General features: G+C 34.6%; 3 protein-coding genes across 3 annotated transcripts; 2 read left to right on the top strand and 1 right to left on the bottom strand.

The window, feature by feature from the left end:
• The first annotated feature begins 542 nt into the window (after positions 1–542).
• Positions 543–2120, top strand: LOC127130923 (uncharacterized). Its single transcript, XM_051059877.1, has 3 exons — positions 543–605; positions 1232–1526; positions 1687–2120. The coding sequence occupies exons 1-3, from the start codon at positions 543–545 to the stop codon at positions 2118–2120; spliced, it is 792 nt and encodes a 263-aa protein (XP_050915834.1).
• A 9872-nt stretch (positions 2121–11992) lies between these two features.
• Positions 11993–20411, bottom strand: LOC127127142 (SPX domain-containing membrane protein At4g22990). Its single transcript, XM_051056255.1, has 11 exons — positions 20179–20411; positions 15546–15648; positions 15372–15452; positions 15134–15254; positions 14694–15005; positions 14259–14372; positions 13420–14167; positions 13144–13337; positions 12855–13045; positions 12472–12605; positions 11993–12391 (listed from the first exon to the last, which is right to left on the bottom strand). The coding sequence occupies exons 3-11, from the start codon at positions 15422–15424 to the stop codon at positions 12153–12155; spliced, it is 2106 nt and encodes a 701-aa protein (XP_050912212.1). The 5' UTR covers positions 15425–15452; positions 15546–15648; positions 20179–20411; the 3' UTR covers positions 11993–12152.
• On the top strand, positions 16711–18568 carry LOC127127143 (40S ribosomal protein S21-2). The gene is made up of 3 exons (XM_051056256.1): positions 16711–16872; positions 16959–17091; positions 18351–18568. Exons 1-3 carry the CDS (start codon positions 16823–16825, stop codon positions 18411–18413), a joined length of 246 nt encoding a protein of 81 aa, XP_050912213.1. The 5' UTR covers positions 16711–16822; the 3' UTR covers positions 18414–18568.
• Positions 20412–21488: the final 1077 nt, after the last annotated feature.

Raw genomic sequence — 21488 nt, forward strand, 5'->3', positions numbered from 1 at the left:
TACAACAAGTTGTGAAAAGGGTTCCCTAGGAGTACCTAGGATGCATTGGGTGCCTAACACCTTCCCTTTGCATAATTACCCCCTTACCCAGATCTCTGTACCCTTTTTATTAGTTTTCTTTGTAAAACTTCTTAGGCTTTTGTTCGCTTTCTAGCCACTCCTTTGGATAAATAGAAGTGCGGTGGCGACTCTATCTTTGTATGCTTTGCTTTTGATTTAGTCAATAAATCATAAAGTGACGAATACACCGCTACATTCACCAGAACCTCCGGGTCTGGCTAAAGATAATTCTGCGAACCATTCATCACCGCCCAACCTCCAACTCTTTTGACTACATCAACACGGATCATAAGTGCATACTCTACTGCCTTCACAAAGGGCTCAAGCTGAATCTACCAGCACTGCTCTTCAAATACCTCAGAGACTCTATCAAAGACACCAAAAACAACATGAAGCCCAGAACCTACATCCCTCTGGGAAGGGTTATCTCCGACGTTCTGATCGAGAGCAGGTTGGTGGACCACCTGATCCATCACAATATGATGGAAGATGTCAATGTTGACATTGGAATGCCTCTGAACGCTCGCAATCTGAAGAGCATGGGAGTGATTTAGCAAGTTAGGGTGAAACCCTCGTTAGATACCTCATGGGAAGCACTCAAGGATCATAGGAAGATTCCAAATGGCCTCTACCTCTTCTCCAAGATTGATCCTCCAGAGGTTGTGGCACATTATCTGAAGGATATCACAAGCCAAGGAGTTGACATTTCAGAGTTCTCTGTGGATTGGTTGCCTGAGCATCCACCTAACTTCATGAAGAGACAACGAGAACCTTTTGAGAAGTCAAAGAAGGCCAAGAAAGAAAAGTTGGGGGAAACTTCTGCTCCAGACCTCCGGTCCCTCTGATTAAATCACCAAGTAAGTCTCTGCCTCCTCACTCTCGCTCTGTCAATTTAAAGCAAATTGATTCTTCTCTTCCCCAAACCACCCATATCTACACTCAATCGGAATCCCAACCCTCTACCACCAAACCCTCTGATACTCCAACCTCTAACCCACCATCACCTCCGTTTCAAAAATTCAATCTCTCCACCACAACCCTACCAATTTCTGAAGCTGAGATGCTTAACGAACCTATCTCACCAATCTCCTTCACACCTTCATCTCCACCCTAATACATCATATCATCTGAATCAGAACCCTATGACCCTTAATCCCCTACACTGACTCAGCTTCAGGCTCGTGCTCTTGCCACACAACAACAACCTGAACCAGAAGCTAACACTCCACCACCTGAACAACCAATTCCACCACCATCTGAACATCCCCAAACACCACCATCTGAACAACCACCAAATCCACCACCTGAACAACCCACAACACCACCCTCTGATACTCCCATCATATCACTCTCTGAAAACATTATCATCCATACCTCTCAGACTCCCGTTGACACCAACCAAACACCACCAACATCCCCATCCCCTGACACTGAACCAGAAACGACCTTCCCCCACCCTAGAAGAAGCAATCTCTTTCTTTGCTGAGTCTTCAGTGGAGAAGATCAGATCTCTATCTATAAACTCTAGTATCAGTGATGATCCTTCTGCAGTGAGGATTCACTGGAACATAGTGGTCAGATGGATGACATCTGAGGCTTTCAAACTGAAAGGCCTCTCTGAACAAGTCCGCAACGACTTTATCAGAGACGCTGGAGAAAGGCTTCAGGCACGATTGGTCAGAGAGGTAGAGGAAAAGGCCAGAAGAGAAGAAAAAGAGAAAGCTTGCCTAGAAGAAGAGCAACGGGTTAGAGAAGCTGTAGAGAAGGTTGTCGCTGAAGCTGCTGCTGCTGCTGAAGTTGAGGCAAAAGTAAAAGCTGACGCTGAAGAAGCAGCACGCATAGCTGCGGAAGAAGCTGCAAAGGCTAGCACTGATGCTCTGACTCAGGGGGAGAAATCGAACTCTGGCTTCGCTCCTCTGGTCCTAAAGACTCTAGAAGAGCTGCAGAAGGAGCAACAGATAGTGCAAGCACGGTTGGATCATCAGGACTCCGTCAACAACAATATTCAGAACCTGCTGACCCAGCTGCTCCAAAGGATGCCTCTGTCTCCAAACCCTTAGGCACTTAGGCTTCTCTTGTTGTTTTCCTTATGTTTTCTGCTATGTATTTTGTGCTCTCTTTCTGAATTGCTGCTTACTTGTACCTATCTTTATCATATATGAACTTTCTTTTACCTATTTTTTTTGCTGTCTTTTTGAGTCTGGCAAAAAGGGGGAGAATAAAAACAACTCTGATGAAAATATATCTAAGCCTCTTGCTGCACTGCGCATACTAATATCTTAATATCTTATGAAAACTAAAGTTATGTAGGATAACAACTAAGGTACAAACTAGCTGCCACACAAGGATAGTCTGGTAAGAACTTTTGAGAAATCCGATGATCCATCTCAGGGGGAGTCACCTCTCTTCTAACTCTAAGATATTATCTTTTGTTGATTATATCACTGTTTCATCATCACTCTGAATTTTTTTTGTCATCATCAAAAAGGGGGAGATTGTAAGAACAAATCTAGTATCTACAATTTATCTCTAAGATTTTGATGATAACAAAGGATGAAACAAAAATGGTATCCTAACAAAATTTATCTAAGTGTGCAGGACTCTAATCAAAGAAGTCAGATAGACATTCATCAGATACAGATACTAGTTCAGAATAATCACTTAGAAGATACTCAGCAGAAGCTTTGACTATGATCAAGGAAGCGTACAAAACAAACAGAGATCAGACACTCTGAAGCGGAAGAACGCACTCTAGGATCTGAAGCTTTTACACTCTGATGTAATCAAATGGAAGAACCTTTGAAGACAGTCAGCCACAACAACTATTTGAAGGATACACTTGTTGAATAGAGACTCTGATAATTGAACCTTCCGATTCAGAATCATATTTCCAAAGACTTAGCTATGAAGACTTCCACTTATGGAAAGAATCTAATTCAGGAAGAATGTTATAGCGCCTCAAAAACTGCTTTGGAAAGAACACAAAGATTAATGACTTTAATCATCCGTCATTGCCAAAGATACTGTCACTCAACGGTCTTCTCATTACTCCTATATAAAGGATGGAACGCTTCACTAAGAAGACAACGGAAACACACGAGAATACAACACTACTTTCATATCTATTATTCGTTCTCTTTCTCACACAAGTTGTTGCTCTAAAAGTGTGAACATTTCTTTTTGCTCTTACCTTGTGTAATTTCTGCTTACCTAGAAGCACCTAGCATTACTGTAATTCTATTTATTCGTTGATTACTCCTCAAGTGACTTGTGAAGTCTGTAAACTTGAGAGGGCTAATAGATCTTTATCCTCTTAGACGAACCTTTTTGTAATCTTTCAAGATTAGTGGATTAAGTCCTTATTGAAGGCGAAATCACCTTGGCCGGGTGGACTGGAGTAGCTTTGAATTTCAAGCGAACCAGTATAAAAATTCAGTGTTGATATTATTTACTTCTGCGTGTGTATCATTTCAAAAAAAAATTATTATCCTCGAAACAATTCAAACCCCCCTTTCTTGTTTTTCTCGACCTTCTAGTTTGTCCCCGGCAGAGTCACCAGCTGTCGTCACCAGACCTTTTCGGATCGGATAACGAGGAACCGAGACTAACAAAGAAGTGCCAAAGAGAGGAAAAAACAGAAGAGTCACCAGCGAATTTTATTTATATGCCTCGGAGAGGCGAGGGGAAATAGTCGATAAAATCCTCGAAAAAGATATGTGCACGAGAAATGCAAAATAGGATAAGGAACCAGTCTTGCAACCGAGAATTGGGTTCGGAAGTCGGTTACGCAAGGGGAAGATATTAACACCGCTCACATCCATGGTACTCCATGGGAACCATTTGGGTTGTTTACGTATGTGGGTATTTATCACATTTATTATTTTATTTACAATAGAGTGTGTAAAAATTATTGGACTCTGGGAGTTTTTGTTTATTATGCTCGCCAATGATTGTGGCCCTTGTGCCTATGTATCACTCTTCGGGGATGAGGAATCAAAGCTTCGTAGTTCAGAGTAGAAAATGTTTGTGTGTTTGTTGATTTTACCTTTGAGAAAAGGGTTTGCGGAGTGGTTCCCTAAGGCACGAAAAAAAATAAGGGTTTGATGGGTTGTGTTGATTTTACCTTGAAGAAGGGTTTATGAAAAGATTTTTTGTGATTAGATTGCGCTAAAGTCTATGGGTGGAGGTGAATATTTTAGACAATAAGCCAAGCGTCTTGCATCCAAAATAATTAGAGTAAGGGTAGGAATGCTTCATTCTTACTCATTCTCCACCACTTAAGGCTCGTGGCGGAAAATATTAATCATAGTCTTAATATGTTTTGAATTTGATTATGAAAACTCCAATTGACATTGTATCAAAGGTTTGTTTATTTGATTATGAAATTGGATGATACAACAGGTATGCAAAGTAACCAACAAGAAACTAAAGGGTATCATTGTAAGGTAGCCCAAAAGAAAGTCTTGTGTGTACAAAAGTGACCTAAGCTAAACAAAGTATAATGGTCTTACAAACATGTCCCTCTAAGGTGGTGCCATGATGCCATTCTTACAAATAGTATGTAAGTACATGTGAAATCCAAAGTTTGAAACAAAGTATCAAAAAGAGTATGGAAAAGGCCTCCAAGCAAAGTTCCTATGATGGGATCCTCTAAGTCCAAGTTGATTAAGTGGAATGAATTACTTTTGGTCTTATCATTTTATCATGTTTTTGTTGTTTTTAATGTATGATAACAATAAAGATAAATGACAATAAGATAAACATGCATGATGAGTTTATACAATGACTATGATGATGATGAGTACTTAAATGTAAATTGCAAAGTAAATGACATGAAGGTAAACAAAAAAAATAAAAAATGATAATATCAAAGTTTAATGATAATCAAAGTTAGTAAAGTTAGGTTAAGTTAGTATTATGAATAAATGGACCAACATTTGAGGATTAACTATCCTTAGGTCAATAGATTCAAAATATGGCGCATCAGGGGATAACTTATCACTGATGCAAAGTATTGAATATGATCAAAGGATCAAATTACAATAGATTTGTACCAATGAAATTTATTCAACCCTAAGTCCATCTATCAATAGATTGACAAAAGGTAAACTATGCAAACTCAAGGTTAAAAGTTAAGTTTTTGATTAAGTTATTAGGTTAAGCAAGTTATAAGATCAAAATATAATATTAACAAGATAATAAAGGGTTAGTGTGTAATATAAACAATTAAGTATAAGAGGTTAGTAAGTTAGTATAAACCAAAAGAAGTAACAATGTATTATATGAAATCACAAGTTAACATATGTATAAACAAGACTTCATCTACATGTCAAATGATCCAAGTTAATTGGTGTAGGGGCAACCTATCCATGATTCAAAGTACCATAAATGATCAATTGGTCATTCATTAGTAGGTTTGAAACAAGGAAGGTTCAAGTAACCCTAAACCAATCAATATCATGACAAAGGTAGACTTCATTAGCCCTAAGGTCCAAGGCCTCATAAGTCCATCAAAAAATATCCAAATAACTTGAAACAAGACATAAATAAATACTAGGGACAAAAATAATAAGGGTTCATGTTGAACAAATTTTCAAAATAAATAAAATGAATGGGTACAAAAATAAAATGGAATTAGAAATAAATATGGTAAAAATAAAATAAAATGCAAAGTGAAATAAAATGACATAAACATTTTACACACATTGGGGTTGAACCCCTGAACTTAGGGTCACAGGGGGAATCAACCCCGTCTCCCACCAGGCCAAGCGCCCAATTGCGTCAACCAACGCGCTAAACAAACTAAATATTAAAAATAATAATTCAAATGGAAGTGCACGCGAATCAGCCAACCAAAATAGGACACGACATCCTTTTGATTTCAAATTTTTACGCGAAGCAACGACTCAGAGTCGTCTTCAACCTTGGAACTCAGAAATCCAAACTTGAAAATATGTGTTTTTGATCAGATTCAAAAATATGGAACTAACTTTCAAATATGAAAACAAATCATCCTCCAAACTCATGAGCCATTGATTAGCTCTGAGTGTGGAGTATTTCACCACGAACCAGATGAACACAATTGAGCTAATTTAAAAAATAAATTATGAATATGGACTAATCAAATCCAAAAGTTTCGGGTTAATGATTATAAGGGAATTTCGAGGTGAATGGTAACTTGTTTCAGAGATGGGGGATGAGTGGAACTACCTCATCAAAATCGATCTCAGAGTGAAGTTTTGATGACTTAGCTCAACTTAGATGAGGCTCGGGGAAGGTGAGTTAGGACTTTGGAAAGTTTAAGTGAAGATCAGTGATGGACTCTGGGTGGTTGTTTGAGGTTGAAACACTTTGAAACTCGAAAATGGAAACTCTATTTTGGTTGCTTTAAATCGAATGTGCAGCAGGGTTTTTGTGGCTTTGGAAGCTTGTAAAATGAAGGGGACACCTTACCCAATTAAAGGGAAGGTGATTGGAGGTTAGGAGGGAAGAAATTGGAGGTTTGCTTCAGAATGGTGTGGAGCTCGAAGCATGCTCAAGGTTGGACTTGGAGAGACAGGTGTGGTTTTTGTCTGACCATGCTTGCACTCCAGATCACTTTACCTTAGTCCTTAGCATCGATTTGGAACAGACACAGGGCTTTGGATGGCCTGCTATGGATTTTACTTTTTGTCAATTTGGGAAAAAAATATGAATTTGCAAATGGGATCAGGTTTTGCATTTGGAGAGGTTTTGGCATCCAAGTTGACTTTGAATTAAACCACACTACCATATGCAATATGTTAGGGGGCAATTGGGATCAGGTCCAAGTGTTTTGAGGGCTTGGTGAATGGAAATGCAAAATCTTTCTTAACATGTCTAGTTTGGCCAATCAGGATGATCATCAATGTTTGAACCAAGGCCAAATGAAATTGGATCGTGCATTTTGTCTAAAACATGTTTCAATTGTTCTTTGACATGTCCTTGATTAGATGCAAAAAGAACCAGATCAAAAGGAGTTGTGGTTTGGAAATGGCAATGTGCTAAAGTAGTGGTCTTGGTCATGTTTTAGGGCATGGTAGGCATGTTGGACCAACTTGGCCAATGCAAATTTTGAGGCCCTTGCTCAATTAGGTATTGAACCTTGAAACAAAGTTGGAAAGGAACTTATTTAGGACATTTGGATCAAAGTGGAATTTAAAAATCTTGTGAAATGAAAAAGTTATGGTCTTTGGAACTTCCGATAGGTCATTCTTGCCAAAATGCAACCATCCAACATGACCTAAAAATGTGATTTTGGGATTTCTTGATTTCCAAGGCACAATGGTGGATGTTTTAAGCTCATATGATCATGCCAGATGGGAAATGAGATTTGGACCTTTTTGGGATGATTTTAGGTCAAGTTCATGGGTGGATCAAATGCATTGAAAGTTGAAAAACCATGACCACACCAAGTACTTGTAACATTGATTGAATGGATGTTTAAGTGATAGATTTTGATTGTAATGGACATGAGTTGATGTTGAATGAATGTTGGGGTGATTGGATGATCAAAACTAAGCAAGGTCAATGATCAATGGATGCCCAAATTAGGGTTTCTTAAGCCACAAGTTTCATCAAGAACCAAGGCCAGATGAATTAGGGTTTGGTGATGCAAGGATCATATGAGATGTTTCAAAGGTGTGGGGCATGAAAAAAATTGGATTTGAGGGGTCCATAATTACATGGTCAAGATCCATAATGAATCATGACTTGTACAAGCCAGGTGAGAGTCAAGAATTATGGTTAGTGTCCTTGGGTGACCAGATGAATCTTGAGGTGTCTTCAAAGGAAACTCACCATCCAAATTGGGTTTGGAGAGTGAGTGAGATGACTTGAATGATCCTCCAATATTTTTGGATGCTTGAGGAAGAAGATTAGGGTTAAGGTGGTTTGGGCACACCTCAACATGATTAGAGGGTCTTGAGGCTTCACATATGAATCACATGCCTTGAATTTATGGATTATTGTTGATCATTAGGTATATATGCATATGAGATAACATGTATGGGATGTATGCTCATGAATTAGGATTCAAGAAGATGATGTGGGGGTAGGGTAAATTTGAGGGTATGACAACAGTCAAGGAAATCCATGACTCTAAGACCCTGGTCTAGAACCTCATGTCGATGGTCGCGTAGTGAGGGTCCCCAAGAATCTTTTCTCGCGTGGGTTAGTACGAAGACTTCACCCAGAATAGATTCATTTGATGGAGTTTTCATCTAGCATGCTTTTTCCGTAAGCGACAAAAAGTAAGATGAATCCATGACTCTGGGGTTCCTGTTTATAACCTTCTAAATGTTCACAGCAGAGTCGCCACTTAATTTCTAAAACTTCTAAATTAAGTCCCCATATCATACTTGGTGAGATCCCTATGTGGAAAGCAATCAGTGTTATCCTTCATCCGTACATCGATCTTTTGAATCCATATGCGTGAATTTCATTCATTCATGCATTCATGCACTCATGCATCATAAAATCTTCAAATATGATATTCATGTATCATTCTGCATATCATGAGACAAAAGCCAGAAAACTTACCACTTTACCCTTCTGTCCAGAATCATCCATAGTCTAGCTGACTTCCTGGCATCTCCATAACACTCAAAGCAAGAAAAGATTGCCCATGGATCAATTGAAGCAGAACTAGGCTGCATTGAGGGAGGAGGTGACCCACATGCGCGCTCAGATGGGTCAACTGATAGAAGTCATTCAAGTTATGGCCAGAGGTCAAGAAGTTATGGCTAGGAGCCAAGAAGAACTCCGACAAGCTTCTCTAAGGAATGCTGTTGAAAATCCTCATGTACCACCTCCGGTGAATCCTCAAGTATAAATCCCTATGAACCCACCTGTTGGTGCTCATCCACCTACTGAAGGGAGCCTTGCGAATCAAAATTTTATGCCTACAGTCAACCCTCATATCCTTGGAAGAGTGACAGTTGATAATCATCATGATATCTTCTATGATGCCCTTGGATCACCAATTGCTGAGATGGAGATGAAGTTTCGTGTTCTGGAGGATATGATGAAATCTCTCAAAGGACCAGATACCTTTAGGTTGGATGTTGCTGACATGTTCCTATTGCCAAGTGTGAATATTCCTGCCAAGTTCAAGATTTCAGACTTTGAAAAATACAAAGGGGTCACCTATCCAAAGACCCACATTCGAGCTTTTTGCAGAAAGATGGCTGCTCATTCCGATGATAAAAAACTCTTAATACACTTTTTCATGTTGTAGTCAAACTCTAACATATATGTTTTTCCTTTTCTGTGATTTTCTTATCTCAAATTAAAACTAATATGATACTAGTTATTTGAAATCAATTGATATAGAATAAGATAAAAAGAAAATCCCTTTGATTATAGAATTATATTACAAAACTTTCAGGGTATGCACCTTCATAATGCCAAAATGATCATTTTCCTATCAAATTTCAAGATAAACTAGTATTCCCTACTTTTCCTTATATTTTTTAAACATAATTCTAGATAATTAATAAGCTATAAATGCTCCTAATAATATAATTATTTTTCACTAGCTACTCTTAATAATATGATTAATCATTATTTAAAAACATAATCGATAAGTCATATGAGAAGTCGAACAATACTTTACTGTTAAAAATTCACCATATCCTCAAGGTGAAAGAAATACATTGTATAAAGATGTATCCTTTTGAATCCCATAACTTGAAACATAAAGATTGATTTATACATGAAATAGAAAAAATTTCCCTAGGATCAAATTTTCTTGCTAATGGTAGCTCTCTCATGACTAGTTGTTGTGGGGACAGTGGCATCGGTAGTGGAAATTTCTTGTTCCAATATGTTATTTTATGAATAGTAGCAAACATCGACAATATCAAGTCTTATATATATGATGAAATAGCCAACTCTCCGTCACTTATCTGGACCTTTGCTTCACTAGAAGCCATCAATGAATCTTTATTTTTCACTTCATCACCCTTATGATAAGATTTGGTGTCTATTGTTCAATCTACTTTTTCAAAAAAAAATTGGATCGGTGTGTTCTCAAAATAATCACAAGTTTTTTGTATAGTTTAAGAACCCAATTGTTCTTTCTTCTCATGTTGAATTTGATATAGGTTGTAGTTTTCGTGTCCTTCATTCTTTTAGTCCAAATGATTTTTCCAAACTTCTAGTTGGAACTTCTTGAGAATTGTTTTTGAACAAATCCCACCAACAAGTATTTTGATTGCTCTTCTTCCAAGAAAGTCGCCAATCAAGAGAATCTCCTCTCAATGCAAATGTAACACCCCCACTCAAACTTTATCTCTTCACTCATTCTTCTTAACCTAAAATATTTCTCTACGTGGATCACTCACCAATAGGCTTCCCTTCCATCAAATCCTGGGATCAATTATGTAGTTGTCTCCAAGATTTCCAACACACTCGCAGAATCTTTTTGGATCAGATATCAATTGATAGAAACCAACTGATATAAATTTTCAAATCCCTTTAATTACATATTGATATTGTAGAACTCTCAGGGTCTTCACCTCCCTAATGCCAAAATGACCATTTTCCCTATCAAATTCCATGATAAAGTACTATTTCTTTTCGTCCATTATATATTTTAAACATAATCCTAGATAATTAATAAAATAATAGGTTAAATATGTTTGTGGTCCTTCTAAATATCTCAAATTTCGTTTTTAATTCCTCAAGATATTTCCTTCAAAGAATGGTCCTCCTAAAAATTTTCATCCACACTTTTGGTCTCTCCTGCAACTTAACGACGATTTTTACAACTTAACGACCGAATTATCGACGGTTTATTACTTAGCAACTGAATTAGCGATATTTTTAGCAACAATTTTAGTATTAGGGATGAAAAGTGTGAATACAAAATTTTAAAAAGATCATTCTTTGAAGGAAATATTTTGAGAGATTAAAACGAAAATTAAGATATTTAGGAAGAACACAAACATATTTAACCCTAAAATATATTGCTCCCGCCAATATAATAATTAATAATTACCCACAAATTTTCCTACTAATTTCATAACAGTTACAAAATTGAAGAGGTTTAACAATATTCCGCTCCTAAATATTCCTTGTCCTCAAGGTGAAGGATAAAATAAGTGTCTAGAGAATACCATAACTTGAAGTAAAGTGACAGAGCATGGCATGAAACATGATAACGAATCCTTGGATCATACACTCTAGTTTGAGAGGTATGTTTGATCAAAAAAACATATCATTATAACAATAGGAATTAATAATGGATGGATCAAACCAGAAGAAAATCCACCCTTCACTAAGGACCTCTCAGGATCTGGCGGCTTCAGCAAATGTGGCGGTAGTTTGTCCAACTTGAGTGGAGACTAACTATCTTCGGTAGTTGTTCTACTAGTCTCACCTTCGATTCAAACATAATACTTGCGCCATGTCCATCAAAGTGTCTGTTGATACCAAGAAATTTGCAAGAACTGGGATATTCATCAGTTGGTGTGAATATTGCTTTCTTGCAGGAAGAAAAACTGATACATCATATCAAAAGAGAACATGGTTATCACAAGTAACTTGCATCACAAGCAATCGGTACTCAAGGCTTTTAAGGCTTCCAAACTGTCATAACTGTTTTTTTAATTTAGTTAGAAAAGTTAGTTATGATCCCATGTAAATAGGCTTATCAACCTTATCATGTACAGTTTGTATAAAAGCTCAATTCACCATTGTATGTCTTTATATTTGGCAATGATGAATTTGTTGTTCTCGATAACTAATTTATAATTAACTATTATATCTCTAATAATGAGAATTATTATAGACGAAAATTGCAACGAATGGCTTTGAATGTAAAGTATGAAGCTCTTAAGAAACTTACTTGTAACAACAAATTATCAACGTTGTTCATAAGTCATAACCAAATTTAATATGACAGAATAAAATGCGGTGAAATAGACTGATATTTCATTAAATAGATATTGTTTTACTACAAATACGGTAAAGAAATAAAAATTCCTGAAAGTTTGCAGTATCTATATATATATATATATATATATATTTATACATCACTGATTTTCATGGAAATGGTAACTACTGTTATATTAATACAGAGAGTTGTAGGTGCAACAGGTAGCAGCAATGGATGAGATACAGATGAGTAGTGCAGGGAGTAGAGTGGCATTCAGTAGTTTACTTTCGCTGAAATACCCAACAATTGTTATCGTACCGTCTGCAATAACTCGAGCCAGAGTTCCCGCTTCCGTTGACAGTAATCCTCCATTAAAGGTTCCACGAGAAAGCCGTGATGACATCATTTTCGATAGAAGTGAAAGGTTAACTCCTGGATTGTTTATGCAAAAACAATAATATTAAGCCATGTTCAAGGAGAAAACTTCAGGCTAATATGAGAATAATATATACCTTCAAGAACTTCAGCAGAGACAAATGTGATAAGAGCCGATCCAACATATTGAGTTACTGAATAAGGGACAAATGTATGGAAACTTAGGAGTAATCCAATGCAAACCATGATTTCTGATGTTAGTAGAACTTGCCTGCAAGTACAAGCCAATCAGCTAGTAAAGATCTCATATCAATTTGTAGTTAGGATCAGGGCCGTCTTTGAGGGTGTGCAAGATAAGATGGACTACAACAATTGACCTCATAATAGGTCTGCCATGGTTAAACCATGAATAAATAGGGTCCATATTTATTTTGTCACGGTTGAACCATAATTAATCAACTCGGTGCCTCTAAATATTTAAGACGGACCTCACTAGTATATTATAAACATGAAGGTCTACCTTTCTTCAAAAATGTTGCTGATGTAGCTTCCAATAATAATATTCACAGGAAGAACAGTAAGACCAAGGCATGCAAGAAAAATGGCGACTTTGGTTGTTGACCAAACAAAATAGTATTCTGTTACAAGGCTTGATTCAGCAAGCAATATCTCCATTGCATACTTGAGCATAAAATACACAAACAATTGAACCTAATTAAAGTATTCATAGTTAGTGCAAAAGATTGAATCAAACTTCGAATAATTGAAGAAAGTTAAGAAAGGAAGAAGAATCATAACAGGTTCCTTACCTTTACTGATGGTGTAAGCAACTTATACGCCAGCGCAATAGAAGTAACGGGTTTCTGAGATTCAGTTTCATCATAAACTTCTTCGTCATCGTCGTTTTCTTCTTCAACATCCACATCTTGCTCTTTTGCTTCTGGATTTATTAGTAATGGTTGTGTAGGACTATTCTCTACTGCAATATGCACTGTTTGTTCTCCTATATGCGTTTAGAGAACCGTAAATAAAAGTAATACCATATAAAAAAATGAATACAAAGAACCTAGGTGACATATACATACCAGTTTCTGGTTCATAAGCCCAAACGGTTTCTGGTTCCTTGAAACAAGTGCACAACCAAAGTAGATAAACGAGCCACGCAACAGCCATTACCCATCCAGGTAGTGTGTCTTGGTTCATTGTCAACTTATAAATCCTAAACTCAGTCTGTAACAAACAGGCAATAGCTGGACCACAAGCCATTCCAAGAGCACTTGCACTAACAAAACCTGCTGATGCTTGCATCCGAAGTTTCAACGGTACACAGTCGCTGATATAACGCCTATTCACAGCCCTTGCAGAGCCTAGCCCGCAGAAAAGTCGTCCCATAAGAAGAACTACTACTGAGTTAAGATCATAGGCCAATGCATACATGACATTTCCGATTAGAAGAACAATGGTACTGAATATAAGAGGTTTTAGATACGATCGGTTTGACCACGCGCTGAAATAAACAGAAGCAAACACCTGTGCAACAGCCATTGAACCGATGACGACACCACAAACACTTGCAGCAGCTCCGAGGTTCAAAGAGTAGTTGTCGGCAGTAGGTACAACGATGTAAGTATTGACCATATACAAAAATGTGCTTGCCAAGTTCAAAAGAAGTGACATAAAATGATATCTTTCATCAATAGTGTTTTCTTCGGACGGAGATGGAGATAGTTCCTCTTGCTGCATGATAAAAGCATGTCTTCCCAAAAACTGAAGGAAACTTGTTGAGTTGGATAATTTGTCTGATGCTGCTTTAATAGATATAAGAATTGGATCCTTCAAGAAAAATTCAAAAGGAAATCCTCATCATGTGTTTGAAGAATACCAACCATAATAGTATAATGCAAACAATGGATCAAGAACTAACTTGATGAGCATAAGAAGGTTGGTCATATATAGAAATGTAGCTTCCTCGACACCTTTGTAAATCATGAATGTCTGCAAGATTATGAGACAAGACTCCGACAACAGCACCAATTCCCTGCAAAGAAATTTTTACATGATACCAAAAGATGATACAAAATACTACCTTACATTTCGCAACATTACATTGTGCAACATTAGTAATGTAACATTAACTTGGGTGTGCAAGATGGAGTAAAGCACATGGCCTCAAATTTTCTATGGTTAGGTTGAGCTAAACAGGGCCTCATAATATAGTTGTCACGGTTAAACCATGACTAAACAAAGCCATTAGTTGTTTTTGTCACAGATGAATCGTGACTAACTTACACAGGACCTCGAAAAACTTAAGACAACCCTGAACATTAACCCGGATATATATTAGGGTTAGAAACATTACCACGTGCCGTAGAACCTGTCTTAGCTGAGAATAAGGATGATTTGCACGAGTCTTGACATAATAGTCGGCGAATTTATAGCCAAATCGCTTATCAAACTTCTTCAAGATCTTTCTCAAACCAGTAGCATTCATTTCCACAAAATAAAGAAGCTTTAATAAATCTCTTCCAACTTGTCTATATGCTCCTTGGATTTCAGATATCTTTGAACAATCTGGCTTCTGTAGAAGATTTTGGTGATCTTCTCCAATATGCGAAAGCCTCCCCGCCAAAACTCCTTGTTGCTCAAGCAAAAATAAAACAATTTTTTCTATCTGAAACTCAAGCAAAGAAAAAAAATTCTCAAGTACTTGTTGCCTATGAAGCACGGACACAAACACAAACACCAGACACGACACCAATACCGACACCAATCCAAACATATCCTTATATATATATTCACCTGATTGTCTAGCAGCAATGAAAAGTCGCGAAGAACATTATGGTGATTTTGAGCTCCAACCTCAATTTGTTCTGTATATCTCTTGACTTTCTTCTTCATAAACTTATAGTTAATGTAGTATCTAGAGAAGGAAAAAAGTTAAAGCATGTGTTACCTGAATCAAAGCAAAACATTTTCTAACTTTGGAACAAATATCAAAACAAAAAAACATGAAAGTTGTATATATATATATATATACTCTTTCCATTCTTGAATCTGTGATTCTCTCAACTTCTTGCCAAAAGCAACCATATTCCAGATAGAAAAATGAGTAAGTGCACTGCAACAAAACCAGCAATGCTTCAGAAACAACAATTTCAAGATAATAAAGGTTCAAAGAACATTTTATCAACAGAATAAGAAACGTTGTAACCTTATAATAATTTGCAGTATCTTTTTTTCTTTCTTCCTTGAGGCTAAAACTTCAGTTGGCAAGATCCAAGACTTTTAAAGTAACAACATGATGTATTTGAGAGCTGAAAACGGTACATGAAGAATTGAGAAAGTCGAAAAGCACTAATGAAATGAAAAAGTGGTAAATTTGCATGTGGATGATGAAAAGGGTATTTGGTATATATGCAAAAGTGAGCGTTTGTTTTGCTTAGTAAAGAGACATAGTAGTGACAGTTGATGTAATAACAAAGTAAGGAAAGAACGAGTATGTAGGCGCACGTGTGATGTGATAATAGTGTGTCTTTTGAGGGTTGGTGTTAACCGCAATTTAACATAGCCTCGTGAGTAGGAGAAGGATCTCTCTTACAACCTGACACCTATCAATTTATGTAACATATTACTTTTTTTATAAATGAGTTTTGAACACAAGATCTCTGAGGCTCTTGAATTTATATCTTACTATTAACAATGTTTTAAATTTAAAACTACATAAATATTCTTTTTTTGGTCTAGTATCTGAAATTATGTTTTAACACTTTGTGTTCTCCAAGCAGCTCACAGTGTATGGGTCGGTTACTCGGAATGCTTTTTAAATAAAAAATTGAGTTATTCTTGTCCATTGAATCAATTGAGTAAACGAGATAATGCCACATTTCTTAGTCTAAAACTCAGAAGTCACGATGTGCTGCCATGGCATTGTACTTTCCTGTCTTTGGCTTACTGCCCTCCCCACCGCTCTCTACTGTTGCATTCACCATCTGTTTTCGTGTTTTTACATGTAAATTTATGTTATTTTTGAATATCATGAAATGAATTGAGTGAAATGGAGTGGAATGGATTTCATAGTTTGAAAATTTTAGAATAGAATAAGGCAAATTGTTCATTCCGTCCAAATTGGAGGAAGAAAATATAATGGTAATTGATGGAATGAAATGGAATCCATTCCGGTCTATTTCATCGAATTTTAAATGATCCAAATAATAGAATATCATTCTATTTCATCTCATCCATCCAAACACAGCCTTAATCTCAAAAAAGAAAAGTCATTCATAAGAGAGACATTGGAAAAAGGGAGGTGCGGCTGATTTATGTTAGGCCATGACAATGAGACTTTAATTGGGCTAATATCGAAAACCCGGCCCATAATAAGTGATTTCAAGGATTGTTGGATTTATTATTATTTGTTTTTTTCTTTTACTAAAAACAAATACTCATTTCATAATTCAGGGGTTTCTAGATTCATCACAAACCCTAAAGATGCAGAACGAAGAAGGCCAAATCACCGAGCTCTATATTCCTAGAAAATGGTATTACATTTTCATAACTTCTTATTTTTTATTGTTAATGGTTGATTTGGTTATGGAATTTGAACTGATTTGTGGATTTGGTTCAGTTCTGCTACAAACAGATTGATAACCGCCAAGGATCATGCTTCGGTTCAGATCAACGTCGGTCATTTGGATGAAAGCGGTGTTTACAATGGTCACTTCTCCACTTTCGCTCTCTGTGGCTACGTTCGCGCACAGGTCTTTACTCTCTACTCTATTTTTGGATTTTTTTTGTTATTATTATTATTACTTGACTTCTGTTGATTTAGGAGAGTAAAGTAGGGTTATGTATTGTATAGAATTTAATTGTTAATTTTAAGTCATTTATATTGAATAACAATCCTGTATGCAAGAACAGTTGAATGGGCTGGCAAGGTTCTCTTTTAGCTTAACCAAAGTTTCAAGTTCAAACTAGAACTTGTGCATGCAGAAATGTTAAAACTCTATGGCATAGTTTGCCGTTTATTTTGGTCCCGCGAGGCTCCAAGTATTCGTTTCCACAATTGCGTTGCGTGTAGAGGATAGCCAATAATGTTTAGGGTATTTAAATCAGATTATATACATTTGTCTTGGGTTGATCTTGAAATGTTGTTGTAGTATTGGCTCTCTGATTGTCATTGGCTTATCATCAAACACAAATTGAATTAGCTTTAAATTAATATTGTTGATTATGTTTCTCTCTTATTGGTATTTTACCTTTTTTTTTAAGGTTTTTTTTTTGGGGGAAGAATATGGTTTGATTCTTTTGTTTGGTATGTCATGCCCTGTAATTCTGTTCCAGTAGTTTAATTTGTATTTTATACTAGGTTTGCTTCTTTTTTTTTCTTTTCAAATTATTAGTTTATTTGGAGATAGATATTTCTTCGCGAAAATTTACAAATTATTAGTTTGGTTTCTGTCAAATTTGGCAATTTTTTTGTTGAAACTGAGCAAAGAAATAAATGGCGTATAATAAATTTCATTTCGTGAAATTTGGGTAATTTTGAACTAATCTATACAAGTAAAAAAATAACTGCTATTTATAATCAGCAGTATCAAGAAGAGTATGTGAAGGTAAAGAACTGAAAGTTAACATTATCAACTTTTGTAAGAAAAAAAAGGGTCTCAAGAAGAGTATGTGAAAGTAAAAAACTTAACATTATAAACTTTTGTAAAAAAAAAAACACTAACTGAAAATTGTTAAGTTGCATCAGCTTTCATTCTGTAGAAAAACATAGTGAAATTTGTGATTTTAGTTTCTGCTGAGTGACTAAATCATGATATGTTTATTAATGTAGGGTTGAAAAATATTTAGTAATTAGTGAAGAAAAATATATTTAACCTTTATATTCATGTTAGTTATCTATAGTGTACAATATTGTATTTTGAATCTTGGCATGATCACACCTTAATGATTTAGTTGTTATGGATTGCATTTCTTAGGTCACAATTTCATGTTCTGTCCTTTTTATTTCCAGGGAGATGCTGACAGTGGACTCGATCGATTGTGGCAGAAAAAGAAAACCGAAATTAAGCAGTAGATGACATGACCACATCTTTGTTTGTCGTGTGTTTGAGTTTAACTTCTGTTAGAGATATTAGATGATTGTGATTTATGAATTGTTGTAGTACCTATTTTGAATTTCCTCTTGGTACCTTCAACTAAAGTTACCTTTTTATTAATCTGTTTACAAGATATTGTTGTTTTGTGTCCTATGATCCCTTTGAAGATCAAGTCAAAAAAAGAAAACCCTTTCTAGAAAGAGGACAACCAAGCAAAACTATTTGATTAAGAGGGATTTTGGACACATGTCCTCTTAAACTATCAATACCAATCCAAATTGTTTATTTAAAATATTTGCGGATGTCAAATTTTGTTTGTAAGTTGGTTAAAGTTAATAGATATTAAACTAGTACCACAAATATTTGTTGGCTTATCCTTTCCAAATTGCTGCTATGTAAGGTTAAATTTTAAATTATAATATCATATGTAATCCAAATAAAATTGTGGAAAAATAATACTAAATGATACTGATGTGAGACACAAACTAAAACATTAGTTCATAACCCATTTGATCTATTAATTAGTTAAGATAGTATAGTTGCTAATCTAGGACAATAACAACAATAATTAATCTTACATGTTTGTTAATATTAAGAAAAATTATGAATGTGGAATGAAAGTGAGAAATTATGAATGTTTTTATAAATTTGTTATTTATTAATTATATGGAAAAGATAAAATTATATAATTAGGAGAAGAGAGAATAATAAATTTTTAAAAGTATTATAGGAAAAATAGCATTAATTATTTATATTGGGAAGTAGTGTTAAGAATTGTCACTTGAACCAGGACATTTAGAGGATGTTTGGATAAACATTTTAATGAAAATAAATTAATTTTTGAGAAAATTTGAAATGATTTAATCAAAATTTATTATTTGGATTAAAAATATGAAGAATTATTAAAATATGTAAGTTTATTGAGTATTTTATTAATGTTAAATTTAAGAAATTTAAAATGACAATTAAAAAATAAAGAATTTTAAATTGATTCTTCATTCTATATAATGCGAATGTTAAATTGTTTATTATTAATTTTTAAAATTTTGTAAGACAGTCTTCATATTTTATAAAAATTTAAACTCTTTCCCAAAAAATTTAAATAATTACAAATAATTTTCAAATTTTATAAATCGATCCTTTCAAATTTTAAAAAATTATAAATTGATTTTTATTTTTTATATTTCAAATTTGACTCGCATTTAAAATTATGAAAATAACCTCAAAATTTAAGAATAAATAATTTTAATACTCTATCCAAACAAAAGAATTTTAAAATGAATTATTTTCTATTGAATTATTTGAATTACTTAAAATTTTAAATTTTTTAAAAAATTTCAATTAACTCGTCCAAAGGCACTCAATTATTGTTTAAATTAATTAAGTACACTTATTAACAATAATTGTTAGTTTTTAAAAAAAATTATTGCATAAAAAAATTTCTATTTCTTTAATCATCACTTATGTTTGTTTGGTTTTGTGTTGTTACCTGTTTCGTTGAAAAATATTTTGAGAATACCACAGTACTAAATAATATGAAATTAGTTATGTTTTGTCTATAGTATTTTAGAACACTAGGTAACATGATGAGAAGCCAGTACAGATATTCTAACTGCTAAAAGTATCAAAGTATTCAAATATAAAGTATATTTTTAAACTTTTCAACAAAGAAAAACATTAAGATAAAAGAGAAAACAGAAAATTAAAATATATGCCAATGAAGGAAATGCTACTTGGACTTACCGTAGATATGATGAACATTGAAGATAATAGTCTCATTTTCTTGAATGCTTTATCACGTGAAGTTTTAAAGGACCAGAGCTCAATGGAAAAAAGTGAGAATTATGGAAAAGTGTATTGACAAATGAATGTTCACAAACATGTTTGAAAGCTTATGGATATATAAGAAAGTGAGTGACTTGATAATAGGCAACAATAGTGGAATCTCTTGTCTCTTACAAAAAGAAAAGGCCACGTTTACATGCTATCTCCAAAACCTTTCTTTATTTTATAGCATTGTAATTATTATTACCATAACTTTTTTAATTAGTAGTGGGTGTGTTTTGTCCTGAGTTCAAAAGTGGCTTTATGCTGCTTGCCTCTTTTAATTATTGTCATCCATAGTTGTTGATAATTAACTCTATCATAGTTGCTGATCTTGATTCTTTTTATTGAAAAAAATATCAAATTCCACATTAGTTAAATATAAAGTCTACAAAGAATATATATAGAGAGAATCTCATCTTTCATTTTATAAGTCGATTTTATAAATTTTAGTTAAATCAAAATTTAATTTTATCAATATATAAGAATCTATGGATTCCAGCAATACATATACGTACACCAACCACAATAATTTTGGACGTAAGGAGTGTATTCGAAAAATTAAATCCCGTGTATCGAGAGTTTGAGTCACTTGTCATTTATATTGATATATCAAGCCAAGTAATGATAGTCTTGAGAGAGTGTTTTGAAAAAAAACTCTAATTTTGCATTGTTTAAAGATAAAATTTTAAAATATATATTATATAGAGTGATATTTCTCATAAATCGGGTGAATTAGACGAAAAATTGTAATAGAAAAAAAATGAATAGTATCTCATAATGTCATATATTTTAGGTGTCAATATGTGATTGCATGTTGTATTTAATCAATAAAATCAACAATTTAGTGGTAGATGATTGCTAATGTTCTTGTCTAATGCATCCTTTTCACATGCCAATTAATTTTTTTTCTTTTTATCCACAAATTATATGGTCTACAAGGAATATTCTCTACAAGAATATTCTCTACCTTTCATATCACAATGAATAAATATATACATGGTCTCCATTGTTCCCACAATTTATGCGTTCTATATAGTTTCTTTATACTAAAAATGTGGGCCACTTGGACATAGATAATAAAAATGTGCAAGATGATGTGTTATTCAGATGTGATTTGTGAATGATGAATTTTATAAACTCCAAATGTGGTAGTAAAGAAGGTATAATCTCTCTGCAAATAGGTTCACTTGATTATGGTAGTGGGAGCTATTATTTCTCGATACAAT

Source organism: Lathyrus oleraceus, chromosome 3 (genome assembly GCF_024323335.1).
Source record: "Lathyrus oleraceus cultivar Zhongwan6 chromosome 3, CAAS_Psat_ZW6_1.0, whole genome shotgun sequence".
In the NCBI taxonomy this organism is placed as follows: Eukaryota; Viridiplantae; Streptophyta; class Magnoliopsida; order Fabales; family Fabaceae; genus Lathyrus; species Lathyrus oleraceus.

Coding starts and splice junctions, on each gene's coding strand:
- LOC127127142 (XM_051056255.1), bottom strand. CDS start 15,424: ATGGTTGCTTTTGGCAAGAAGTTGAGAGAATCACAGATTCAAGAATGG. Junction 14,168..14,258: donor AACCTTCTTATGCTCATCAA/GTTAGTTCTTGA, acceptor TTTTTCTTGAAG/GATCCAATTCTTATATCTAT. Junction 13,046..13,143: donor TGCTTACACCATCAGTAAAG/GTAAGGAACCTG, acceptor TACTTTAATTAG/GTTCAATTGTTTGTGTATTT.
- LOC127127143 (XM_051056256.1), top strand. CDS start 16,823: ATGCAGAACGAAGAAGGCCAAATCACCGAGCTCTATATTCCTAGAAAA. Junction 16,873..16,958: donor CTCTATATTCCTAGAAAATG/GTATTACATTTT, acceptor GATTTGGTTCAG/TTCTGCTACAAACAGATTGA. Junction 17,092..18,350: donor GTGGCTACGTTCGCGCACAG/GTCTTTACTCTC, acceptor TTTTATTTCCAG/GGAGATGCTGACAGTGGACT.
- LOC127130923 (XM_051059877.1), top strand. CDS start 543: ATGGAAGATGTCAATGTTGACATTGGAATGCCTCTGAACGCTCGCAAT. Junction 606..1,231: donor GCAATCTGAAGAGCATGGGA/GTGATTTAGCAA, acceptor ACACTGACTCAG/CTTCAGGCTCGTGCTCTTGC. Junction 1,527..1,686: donor CTTCCCCCACCCTAGAAGAA/GCAATCTCTTTC, acceptor TCTCTGAACAAG/TCCGCAACGACTTTATCAGA.